General features: G+C 46.1%; 1 protein-coding gene across 1 annotated transcript in view; it reads right to left on the reverse strand.

The window, feature by feature from the left end:
- Positions 1-12,500, reverse strand: part of LOC119582790 — a 112,206-nt gene that overhangs the window by 7,776 nt on the left and 91,930 nt on the right. The window contains 3 exon segments of the mRNA XM_037931229.1: positions 831-975; positions 5,380-5,531; positions 5,759-6,070. Coding sequence (XP_037787157.1) covers positions 831-975; positions 5,380-5,531; positions 5,759-6,019 — 558 coding nt within the window. The 5' untranslated portion in view covers positions 6,020-6,070.

The following is a 12,500-nucleotide window of genomic DNA, read 5'->3' on the forward strand; positions in this document are numbered from 1 at the left end:
GGAGAGGGCGGAAGAAATAGGAAATAAGGAATAAGAAATTAGGAAGAAACGAGAGAAGTGCCGGGTAGAAGGAAAGAAGGGAGTGGAAAGAATGAGAGAGAAAATAGGAAAAGGAAAAAACGGAAGTAGTGAGGACGAAACAAACAAACAAAACAAAACAAAACAAAAAAGGCATGAAGGAATGGGGAAGAAAAAAAGGTAGAGAGGGAAGTGGAAGGAGTGAGAGAAAAATAAAAGGAATGAAAGAAATGTGGAAGAAATAGAGAACTGAGGATAAAAATAGAGAAAGAGTGAGGTGGAAGCGAAGAGGAGACTATGGATTCTAATTGCAAACTGAATCAGTGCTAACTCGAATTCAGTGCAAACGGTAAATGAAATAGAAAAACAACAACAGCTCAGTAACGATGCATATTTTTCGTATTCTTATCCCGTGATATGGAATAAATGTCAATCTTTCTTACCAGTTTGGCTCACTGAATCAACAAAATCGGAAAGCTTCAACAGTGATTAATCTCAGTCAGCCACATTGATCACGCTATAGGACTACTATTACTACTACTACTACTACTACTGCTACTACTACTACTACTACTACTGCTTCTACTTATGCTACTACTACTAATACTACTGCTACTACTACTACTACTACTATTGTTACTACTACTATACTATAATTACTACTACTTCAACTACTACTACTACTACGGCTACTACTACTACTACTATACTATAATTACTACTACTTCAACTACGACTACTACTACTACTACTACTACAACTACTACTGCACCTACTATTACAACCACTTTAAAAAACCCTGCCCGACCTACCTTATCGACGACCGAGATGTGGAGGGGCACGCGACCCCCGTCCGGCGTGGTCACGTGTGGCAACGCTCGGAACTGCTCAAGGGAAAGGCTGGAGAGGTTGTGTTGGAGGTTGTTCAGGAGAGGCGGCAGGGTGGCGTCCACGTTTCTGAAATGGGCGGAGGAGAGCTGTGTGAGTGCCCGGGATAGAGGTCTTGGTATTTACGGGGTCATATTTCCAAGAGTGTAGAAGCCGTATTGTTGGGTAACGCGTGAGCGCATCCAAGCACGCATGCACAACCCACCTCCCCTCTCCCTCTCCCTCTCCTTCTCCTTTTCCTTCTCCCTCTCCTCCTCCTTCTCCTTCTCCCTCTCTCTCTCTCGCTCCCTCACTCTCTCCATCTCTCTCTCACTCCCTAGCTCTCTCCATTTCTCTCTCACTCTCTCTCCCTTTCTCTCCTCTCTCTCTCTCTCTCTCTCTCTCTCTTTCTCCCTCTCTCTCTCTCTCTCTTCCTCTTTCTCCCCTCTCATCTCTCTTCTTTTTCCCTTCTTCTCTCTGTTCCCTCCTCTCTCTCGTCTCCTCCCCCCCTCTTCTCTGTTTCCCCCTCTCCTCTCTGTCTCCCTCTCTCTCTCTCTCTCTCTCTCTGTCCCCTCTCTCGTCTTTCTCCCTCTCTCTGTCCCCTTTTTCCCCCTCTCTCTCTTTCTCCCTCCCTCTCTTTCTCCCTCTCTCTTACTCTCTTCCCCTTTCTCCCCCTTCTCTCTGTCTCCCCTATCTCTCTGTCCCCTCTCTCTCCTTTCCCTCCTCTTTTGTCCCCTCTCTCTCTCTTCTCCCTCTCTGTCTCCCTCTCTCTCTTTCAGCCTCCGGGGTAGTATAGTGGTAAATTCGGCCCCTCATCCGAGGGGTCAGCGGTTCGCGTCCCCCCCACTTGTGTCGCACGGACACAAATGAGCAAAATCAAACAGACGTATGTCACACCCAAAAATACCTTGTATCAAATGGAAACCAAACCAAACTTTAAAAATTTAAACCAAGCTTTTCCCCTTTTTTCTCTATTTCCCCTCCTCTCTCTCTCTATTTTTCCCTCTCTCTCTCTCTCTCTTTCTCTCTCTCTCTCCTCTCCTTTTCTTCTCTCCTTTCTCTCTCTCCCTCTTCCCCCTCTCTCTCTCCTCCCTCTCTCTCTCTTTTCCTCTCTCTCTCTCTCCCCCCTTCTCTCTCTTTTTTTTCTCTTCTCTCTTTCTGTTTCTATTTCTCACTCTTCCCTTTTCTCTCTCTCTCTCTCTCTCTCTCTCCCTCTCTCTCTCCTTTTTCCCCTCCTCTTCTCCTCTCTTCTCCTCTCTTTTCCTCTCCTCCTCTCTCTCTCTCTCTTTCTTTCTCCCTCCTCTCTTCTTTCCCCCCCCTTTTTTCTCTCTTTCCCCCCTTTTTCCTTTTTTTTCCCCCCCTTTCCCCCCCTTTTTCCCTTTTCCCCCCTCCTTCCCTTCCCCTCCTCCCTTCTCTCCCTTTCCCCTCTCCTCTCTCTCCCCCCCTCTCCTCCCTTTTTCCCTTCCTCCCCCTTTTTTTCTCTCCCATCCTCTCCTTTTCCTCCTTCTCTTTCCCCCTTCCCCCCCCCTCTCTCTCTCTCCCCTTTTCCCTTTTTCCCTTCTCTTTCTCCCCCCCTTTTTCCCCCCTTTTCCCTTTCTTCCCCCCTCCTTTTCTTTTTCCCCCTCTTTCCTCTTCTTCCCCCTTCTTTCCCCTTTTCCCCTCTCTTCTCCCTCTCTCTTCTTTTTCCCTCTTTCCCTTTTCCCCCCCTTTTTTTTCCCCCTCTTTCTTTCCCCTCTCCCTTTTTTCCCCCCCCCCCTCTCTTCTCCCCCCCTTTTTTCCCCGTCCCCCTTTTCCCCCCGTTCCCCCTTCCTCCCCCCTTTCCCCTTTTCCCCCCCCCCTTTTTTTCCCCCCCCCTTTTTCCCCTTTTTTTTGTTTTTTTCCCCTTTCCCCCGTTTCCCCCCCTTTTTCCCCTTCCCTTTGCCCCCCTTTCCCCCCTTTTTTTTTCTCCCTTTTCCCCCCTTTCCCCTTTTCCCCCTCTTCCCCCCTTTTCCTTTTCTCCCCTTTTTCTCCTCCCTTTTTTCCTTCTTCTCTCTCCTTCCCTCTCTCTCTTTTCTTTTCCCCCCTTTTTCTTCCTCTCTCCTCCTTTTCCTCCCCCTTTTTCCCTCCTTTCCTTTCCCCCCCTTTTTTTTTTTTTTCCCCCCTTTCCCCCTTTCCCTCTCCTTTTCTCTTTTTTCTCCCTTTTTCTCTTTTTCCCTCTCTTCTCTCTTTCTTTCCCCCCTCTCTCTCCTTTTTCCCTTTCTCCTTTTCCCCCTCTCTTTCTCCTTCTCTCTCTTCTTTCTCCTCTTTCTTCCTCTTTCCTCCTTCTCTTCTTCTTTCCCTCTCTCTCTTTTTCCCCCCCTTTTTTTCCCCCCTCTTTTTTCCTCCCTCCTCTCCTCTCTCTCCTTTTCTCTCTCTCCTTTCTCTCTCTTTTCCCCCCCTTTTCTCCCCCTCTCTTCTCTCTCCTTCTCCTCTCTCTCTCTTTTTTCCCCTCTCTCTTCTTTCCCCTCTCCCCCCCTCTCTCTTCTCTCCCTCTCTCCCCTCTCCTCTTCTCTTTCTCCTCTCTCCCTCCCTTTTCTCTCTCTTTTTTCCTTCTCTCTCTCTCTTCTCCCCCTTTTCTCTTCTCTTTTCTCCTCTCTCTTCCCTCTCTCTCTCTCTTTTCTCCCCTTTTCCTTTCTCCCTTCTTCCCCCTTTTCCCTCTCTTCTTCTCCTCTCTCCCCTTTTTTTTTCCCCCTCTTTCCCCCCTTTTTTTTCTCCCTCTCTTCTCCCCTTTTTTTTCCCTTTTTTTCTCCTCTCTTTTTTCCCCTCCTCTCTCTCTTTCTCCCTCTCTTCTCTTCTTCTCTTCTCTTTTTCCTTCTCTCTTTCTCCCTCTCTCCTTTCCCCCCTCTCCCCTTTTCTCCTCTCTCTCTTCTCCCCTTTTTTTCTCCCCCTTTTCCTTTTCCCTTCTCCTCTCCCTTTTCTCCTTTTCTTTTTTTCTTTCCCCCCCCTTTCTTCTCCCTCTCTCCCTTTTTCTTTTTCCCCCCCTTTCCCCCCTTTTTTTTTCTCCCCCCCCCCCCCCCCTTTCCCCCCTCCTCTTCTCCCTTTTCTCCCTCTCTCTCTCTCTCTCTCTTTCCCTCTCTCTTTCCCTCTTTCTTTCCCCCTCTTCTTCTCTCTTCTCTCTCTCTCTCTCTTCCCTTTTTTCTTCTTCTCCTTTTTTTCCCCTCTCTCTCTCTTTCTCCTTTTCTTTCTCTCCCTCCTTTTTCTCTCTCTCCTCTCCTCCTCTCTCTCCTCTCCCCCTCTCTCTCTCTTTTTTCTCCCTCTCCTTTTCTCCTCCCTCTCTCCCCTCTCTTTCCCCCCCTCTTTCTCCTCTTCTCCTTTCTCCTTCTTCTCCTCTCTCTCTCTCCTTTTTTTCTCTCTCTCCCTCTCTTCTCCCCCTCTCCTTTTCCCCCCCCTTTTTCCCCTCCTTTTCTTCCTCCCCCCTTTCCCCTCTCTCCTTCCTCCTCTCCTTTTTCTCTTTCTCCCTCTCTCCCCCTTTTTTTTCCCCCCCTCTCTCTCCCCCTTTCTCTTCCTCCTTTTCCCTCTCTCTCTCTCTCTCTTTTCCCCCCTCTCCTCTTCTCTCTTCTCCTCTCCCTCTCTCTCCTCTCCTCCTCTCCTCTCTTTTCCCTTTTCCCCCCTTTTCCTTTTTTCCCCTTTTTCCCCCTTTTCCCCCTTCTCTCTCTCCCTTTTTCTTCTTCTCCCTCTTTTCTCTCTCTCTCTTTTTCTCCCTCTCTCTCTTCCTCCTTCTCTCTCCTTCTCCTCCCTCTCCCTCTCTCTCTCTTCTTCTCCCTCTCTTTCTCCCCTCTCTCTCTCTCCCCTCTCTCTCCTTTCCCCCCTCTCTCTCTCTCCCTCTTCTCCTTCTCCTCTCCCTTTTCTCCCCTTTTTTCCTTTCCCCCTCTCTCTCCTTTTTCCTTTCCCCTCTCTCCTTTCTCCCCCCTCCCCTCCTTTTTTTCCCCCCCTTTTTTTTTCTCTTCCCCCTTTCTCTTCTTTTTCCCCCTCTCTTCTTTTTCCCTTTCCCCCCTCCTCTCTCTCTTCCCCCCCTCTCTCCCTTTTTCCTCTTTCTTCTTCTTTCTCCCTCTCTCTCTTCTCCCCCCCTCCCTCTCTCTCCCCCTTTTTCCCCCTTTCCCCCCTCTTTTTCCCCCCCCCTTTCCCCCCCTTTTTTTTCCCCCCCCTTCCTTTTTTCCCCCTTTTCTTTTCCCCCCTTCTCTCTCTTCCCCTTCCCCTCTCTCTTTCCCCTTCCTCCCCCCTCTCCCTTTTCTCTTTCCCCCCCTCTCTCTCTCTCTTCTCTCCCTCTCTCTCTCTCTCTCTCTCTCTCTCTCTCTCTCTCTCTCTCTCTCACCCTTTCTCTTCTCTCTCTTTCTCTCACCCTTTCTCTTTCTCTCTTTCTCTCACCCTTTCTCTTTCTCTCTTTCTCTCACCCTTTCTCTTTCTCTCTTTCTCTCACCCTTTCTCTCTCTCCCCCCTCCCTCCCTCCCTCCCTCCCTCTCCCTCTCTCTCTCTGACCTCCGCCGTCGCCTTCGCCCGGAGGGGGGCGGCACGCAGCAGGAGGCGGGGGACGCGGCACACAGGTTGAAGAGTCCCAGCAGGTAGAGCGCCGTCAGCACCGACGTGGTCACCGCGCCCGAGCAAGACCCCGCACCTGCCCGTCTTGCTACCTGGGGAAAAAAATCGTTCGTTCCGGAAAAATAGACAGATAGAAAATGAATTAATAAATTATATGTCATTAGTGAGGTGCAAGTTAACATGTAGTACAAGAGGATAACGTCTTCTTCACAACTACAGAGATAAAATGGAAAATGTATATTCCAAATTAGCATAACCCGCAACTACGTTAGTCCTCCCCGCAAGAAAACAAAGGAAACGGGAAACGCAGACCCCGCACCTCCTCCAGAGAGCGCCAGTCGCTGAGGTCGGAGTGCTTGAGGGCGTCCACGTAGGCCAGAGTGTCAGCCTCGGAGGGGAAGCCTTGGTGGAGGAGCGCCTCGTGGGCCGCGTGGCTGGTGGCGAGAGGCGGCTGCATGAAGGCGCCGTCGGGAGCAGGCGGCTGCATGAACGAGCTGTCTGGCGGCGGGGGCTGCATGAAGGGGCTCGGGACCACGACGCCACCGGTGCTTACGCTGAGGAGGGGGGGCGGACCTGGCATGCTGTTGGGCGGGTCCTGTGCTTGCTCACACGGCGCCGCCCATCACACTCTCTGCGGGAGGGAAGCAGAGGGCTCAGTGCAACGTACTGAAGGGCTCAATGCAGTTGAAATTGTCAATTTTATATCCAAAATGAACCGTCTTACTGTGCTCTAGAGAATTGGGGCACAGGCAGAATAGTTTGTATGTGTGTGTGTGTGTGTGTGTGTGTGTGTGTGTGTGTGTGTGTGTGTGTGTGTGTGTGTGTGTGTGTGTGTGTGTGTGTGTGTGTGTGTGTGTGTGTGTGGTGTGTGTGTGTGTGTGTGTTGTGTGTGTGTGTGTGTGTGTGTGTGTGTGTGTGAGTGTGTGTGAGTGTGTGTGTGTGTGTGTGTGTGTGTGTGTGTGTGTACTTGTGACCATGCTCATACCGTGGTTGGATTCCTTCAATTTATATCAAGCATTTCGAAATACATTAATGGATGTGAAAGAGTAACATCGGTCGATCAGAAACCACAGAATACGGTAACGATCGCCTAATGCAAACCCAAAATCAGTATGGCACTACAGATGACGCTATGCATTCCCACGCGGCGGAGGCTCTAGGCAATCACAACACACACTCTTCCCCGCCATACACAGTGTAAAGGGAATGACACCGTAACCTCCTTTTCTATTGTATGATCACCGCGTGTCATCGTCGGTTTCTTGAAGGCGGTCATTAACATATGAACTCCCTTCTGTATGTCTTATTACGCAGATATTCTCCATAAACTTTCTCCTTTTTTAACCCCGTGGAATGGTCAGCGAGCAGAAGACAATGGTGTTTTTATCAGTCCCTCGAAAGGTAGTTACAGGCCTATACAGAAGATGAAACTAGTAGATCTGCAGGCACTATTCCGTTTCTCATACTCACTGGGAATTTTAGTCTTGATATAAAACAAAAACAATTGTCGCATATATTTAAATTACTTAGTGACAAAGCAGGCAATTCTTCCTCTTTTGATTTGCCTCGGAGTAAGAACATGATGTAAGTAAAATGTAGATGTAATATAACAATATATATATAAATAATATATATATATATATATATATATATATATATATATATATATATATATATTGTTATATGTAAGTAGCACTTTGTTTCAAAAATGAACAACTATATGTCTGAATAGGAAGAGCAAATATGCACGAACAGCAACAGTAATTTGAAAACCAAGTATATAAAAAAAATCAGCGTCCTATCGTAACATTACTTTTCCTGCAACTATCGCAATACGTGGTGCAAGCAGGGACAAACCAACAGTTTTTGGTCATATGTCACAATCATTTTTCTTTTTTTCTTTTTGGGGGTCGCTCTTGGACATGTCGCTGAACAAATATTGTATTTTGCGATCATGAATGTCAACGTAGCATACTTTCAAAAGCCCTATGCTGATGTCATAGTCGTCTTCATTTTATTTAACTCACAACGTGTAGCACCTCGATCTGCAGCTAAGTAGAAGGAAATTATATTTTAATTCAGTTTTTATACTTATTCTCAATATGCGCTTTTTACCAACTCCGTTTCCCCGACTCATTTTATTAAAGCGATTTTCGTCTAATGTAAATGGTTGCGATCATTCTAAAGATCTAATTTACATTCGAACTTAATCTGAATACATCGTCAGGCATAAAGTTCTATGCCTGATTTACACTTTTGAAAACAATTAAGACATTTAAATATTATTTTTTATTGGTGAAAACGACTCGATATAAAAAAGTGAGTCCACGTCTATCGAAAGAAAATAATAATAATAATAATAATAATAATAATAATAATAATAATAATAATAATAATAACAATATCAGTAAAATATGGGATAACCTAACCTGCGGCCAACCCTCTTCCTCGCCCCCTCCCCCCCCCCCCCACCCGCTCGAAAGACAAGGGAGAGACTGGGAATAATTATCACAACACCTCCTATTCCCTCCCCCCTCCCTTCCCTCCCATCTCACCCCAGCCCCCTAGAATCAAATACCGTTAATTTTTTGACAGATGTAAATCATACCCTCTCCTACCCTGGCCCCTACCCCCTTCCCTTACCCCCCCACTCCCCTGCTCCCCACACACCAGCATCCCTTACCCTTGCTGACCCCTTCCCTGTCGACCTCCCCTTTGCCGAGCCCTTCTCTCTTGACCTTCCCCCCTGACCCCTCCTTACTGACCCCGACCCCAAGACCACTTCATTCCTCACAGTCGCCTCATACCTCATAGTTACCCTATATCTCATAGTCATACCTCATAGTCGCCTCATACCTCATAGTCGCCTCATGCCTCATAGTCGCCTCATGCCTCATAGTCATCTAATGTCTCAGAGTTGCTTTATGCCGTATAGCCGCCTCATGCCGCATAGTCGCTTCATACCTCATAGTCACCTCATAGTCGCTCCATACCTCGTAGTGGCCTCATGCCTCATAGTCGCCTCATACCTCTTAGTCCTGTCTCTTATTCACAGGCAGGGCTGACCCGTGGGTATAGTGTGGGGGAGGGGGGGGACAAAAGGGGAGGATACCTGGCATACCCATCCGGTCTCTCTACTTATCCTCGTCTCCTTCTCTTCCCCATTCTCCCTCCATACACGGAGCGTTATCGAACCATCCATCTTTATGCATAAATACGCAATTTGAGTTTGTGCTTCGGTCTCTTCGTGATAAGTATCGCCAGAGGCCTACGTATTACCTGGGAAATGCGGATCTTTAGGGAAATCGGGGCCTTTAAATAGCCAAGTCCGCATCCTAATAGGCATTAACCCGACGGGCGGCCGGGGGGCGGCGAGAAGCATGTGGCACCAAGGTCTACATAGACAGACCCTGCGTGGCACAACCTAGGCGGGCGTCTGACCACGGCGAAAGGGGGGGAGACTGGGCGCCGTGCAAGTGCTTTCGGTTGAAACGTTGCACTGTGATTCGCTTAAGGAATATATGCACACACACACAAACATATATATATGTGTGTGTGTGTGTGTGTGTGTGTGTGTGTGTGTGTGTGTGTGTGTGTGTGTGTGTGTGTGTGTGTGTGTGTGTGTGTGTGTGTGTGTGTGTGTGTGTGTGTGTGTGTGTGTGTGTGTGTGTGTGTGTGTGTGTGGTGTGTGTGGTGTGTGTGGTGTGTGTGTGTGTGTGTGTGTGTGTGTGTGTGTGTGTGTGTGTGTGCTCACTTCCGCCGTCATCTACTGCTTGCACTTGAGAAACTTGTTTGTGTAAGGTTCCATTCACCATCCAACAGCGATCTTCGGAGGCATGAAAGGTATAAACTCCCTCCGCCATAAGAGCGTTTCCACTCTGCCGGGCCATGAGATAATGACCTGTACCAACCTACGTGACTTGTGGCGCGGTAAATGCCGAGCGTTGTGTAAACACGAGTCAGCGGGGGATCATTTCCGCGAAAGCATTTAAATCCCCTTTTAACCCCCCCCCCCGACTCCCTGTACCCATCCTCATTTACAATCACAGCTGCCAACCCCCCCCCCCCATCCTCCTCGCTCGCTTTTCTTTATTTATTTCTTTATTATTAATATTATTATTATTATTATTATTATTATTATTATTATTATTATTATCATCATCATCATTATTACTATCATTATTATTATTGTTGTTGTTATTCTTAATATTACTATTATTATTTCATATTATTATCACGATCATCATCATTATCATTATTTTTATTATTATCATTATTATTATTATTATATTATCATTGTTATTACTATTACTATTATTATTATTATAATTGTTATTATCAATACTACTACTACTACTACCACTACTACTACTACTACTACTACTACTACTATTGTTACTACTAGTAGTAGTAGTACTACTACTACTACTACTATTATTATTATTATTGCTGTTATTGTTGTTGTTGTTGTTGTCACTATTATCATAACATTTATTAGCTTTTTTTACTGTCGTTACTGATATCACTCATATAATCATTATTATCATCATTATTATTATTGTTATTTTTATTTCTTTTCCTTTTCCTTTTCCTCCTCCAGTTTCTTCTTATACCGTTTCTACTTCTCATTCTATTTTATATTACTTTCTCCTCATTATCTTAATGTTTATTTTTCTCCTTCAGGTTCTCTTTTTTCTTCTTCTTCTTCATCATCATTATCTTCTTTTTCTTCGTCTCCTCCTCCTCCTTTTCTTTTCCTTTTCCTTTTCCTCCTCCTCCTCCTCCTTCTTCTTCTTCTTCTTCTTCTTCTTCTTCTCCTTCCTCCTTATTATTATTTTGCCTTTTCTTTTCGTTTCTTTTTTTTAATTTTTTTTTCTATTCGTTTTCTTTCTCCTCCTCCTTCGTTTATTATTGCTATTATGATTATTATTATTATTTCTTCTTCTTCTTACTCTCCTCCTCCTTCGCTTTCTTCTTTTTCTTCTTTTCTTCTTCTTCTTCTTTCTCTTCATCTTCTTCTTCTTCTCCTCTTCTCTTCTTTCTCTTCTCTCTTCTCTTCCTTTCTCTTTTCTTCCTTTCTCTTCTCTTCTCCTTCTTCTCTCTCTCTTCTTCTTCTTCTTCTCTTCTCTTTTCTTCTTCCTCCTTCTCTTCCCCTTATTCCTCTTCCTCCTCCTCCTTTTCCTCTTGCTCCTCTCATATCATTCTCTTCTCAATTCCCCCTTAATTATCCTCTTCCTCCCTCTCTACCAACCCTTATCACCTTTTTTATTTATTTATTTGCTTGCCTTAAGCTTACGTCATCGCCCCCCCCCCCGGCAGTGATTCACATATTAAAAAACAGATATATTTACGTGATTTATTTAGGTGATTACGTTTGGTCTTTTCTTCCGTTCGTTTTCGTTAAATGGAAGACTAGATTTCCGTCGCCTCTTAATCTATGCTTGCTAGAGATAAATTGCAGATATACTGTGTTTCTAGCGTCTACTGTTGAATAGATAGATATAGATAAATAGGTAGGTAGGTAGGTAGGTAGGTAGTGTTTCTCTCTCTCTTTCTCTCTCTCTCTCTCTCTCTCTCTCTCTCTCTCTCTCTCTCTCTCTCTCTCTCTCTCTCTCTCTCTCTCTCTCTCTCTCTCTCTCTCTGTCCTTCCTTCCTTCCCACTCTCTTTCCTTTCCTCCCTCCTTCCCTCCCTCCCTTACTCTTTCCCTCTGGCCCTCTCTCCTTCCCTCTCTCCCCTTATTCTCTTCTTCTCTCCTCCCCCCCTCCCTCCCTCCCTCCCTCCTTCCTTCCTTCCCTCACTCCTTGTCTTCCCTCCCTCCCTCCCTCCCTCGCTCCTTCCTTCCCTCCTTACCCCAACTCGCTCCTTCCGTTCCTCTCTCCCTTTGCAAGCGTCCCTATGAGAACCGCTCTTGTCTCATTGTCTCCTCGTATGCAAATGAACCATTCCATTCCGCTGTCTGTCCATTCATCTTCAAACCCCATTGCATCCCTTTCTGTCCTTCTGACCACTCGCTGTTTGTTTTGTTTGGTAATGCGTGTGTGGATGGGTGGGTGTGGGCGGGTGTGGGTGCGTGTGGGTGGGTGTGGGTGGGTGTTGGCCTAGGGAGTAGATACGGCTCTCTGCGTAGGGAAGAGGGTGGTTTGTGTGGTGTGTGTGTGTGTGTGTGTGTGTGTGTGTGTGTGTGTGTGTGTGTGTGTGTGTGTGTGTGTGTGTGTGTGTGTGTGTGTGTGTGTAGGTATAGTAGGTATGTATGTGTAGTATGTCTGTATGTACGCATGTGCGTATTTAGGTATATACTAGTTGATATATGTGTGAAGATGTGTATGTATGTATGTAGGTGTATGTGTGTGTATATGTGTGTATGTACGTATATATGTATCTACATATGTATGAATATATGCATGAATGTATCACTGCGTAACATGAAGTATGCATGCACGTATGCCTTATGTATGCATTTATGCATGTATGCATGTACCCACAAAAGTATGAATATACAGTATGTATGTATGTGTGTGTGTGTGTGTGTGTGTGTGTGTGTGTGTGTGTGTGTGTGTGTGTGTGTGTGTGTGTGTGTGTGTGTGTGTGTGTGTGTGTGTGTGTGTGCGTGTTAATCCTCACGCGCGGGCGAGTACATATGAGCCTGTTTGCAAATTCGTCAGCCGACCTCCGGAAGATTGATTTCGCTGATGCTGAGCGAGTGAAAAGGACGTGACCCTGTGGCCGAGCAGGTGGAGGTGACCTTGAAATGCACGCTAAGGAAAGGCTGAGTCATCGCTATCCCTCGGAAACAGAATATAGGTCAGTGCGAATGGCAAGACATCGCCAGAAAAAAAAAATCGAACTGTACTTCGGTTTTCTTTGTCTGTTTTGACTCAACAGAACACACTAGATTTCACGAGGTTAATCTGCAGTCACTAAAACCGAGACTGTTCATAGCTGAAACCAGTTCTGTCAAAATATAAGATATCATTAGCTAAATGAAAATGAGAGCGTAGCGATCTACCTCTCGAAGATAGCAAGTGATAAGAACGAAAACGCTAACGGCGACGTTGATAAC

Source organism: Penaeus monodon, chromosome 16, assembly GCF_015228065.2.
Source record: "Penaeus monodon isolate SGIC_2016 chromosome 16, NSTDA_Pmon_1, whole genome shotgun sequence".
NCBI lineage: Eukaryota > Metazoa > Arthropoda > Malacostraca > Decapoda > Penaeidae > Penaeus > Penaeus monodon.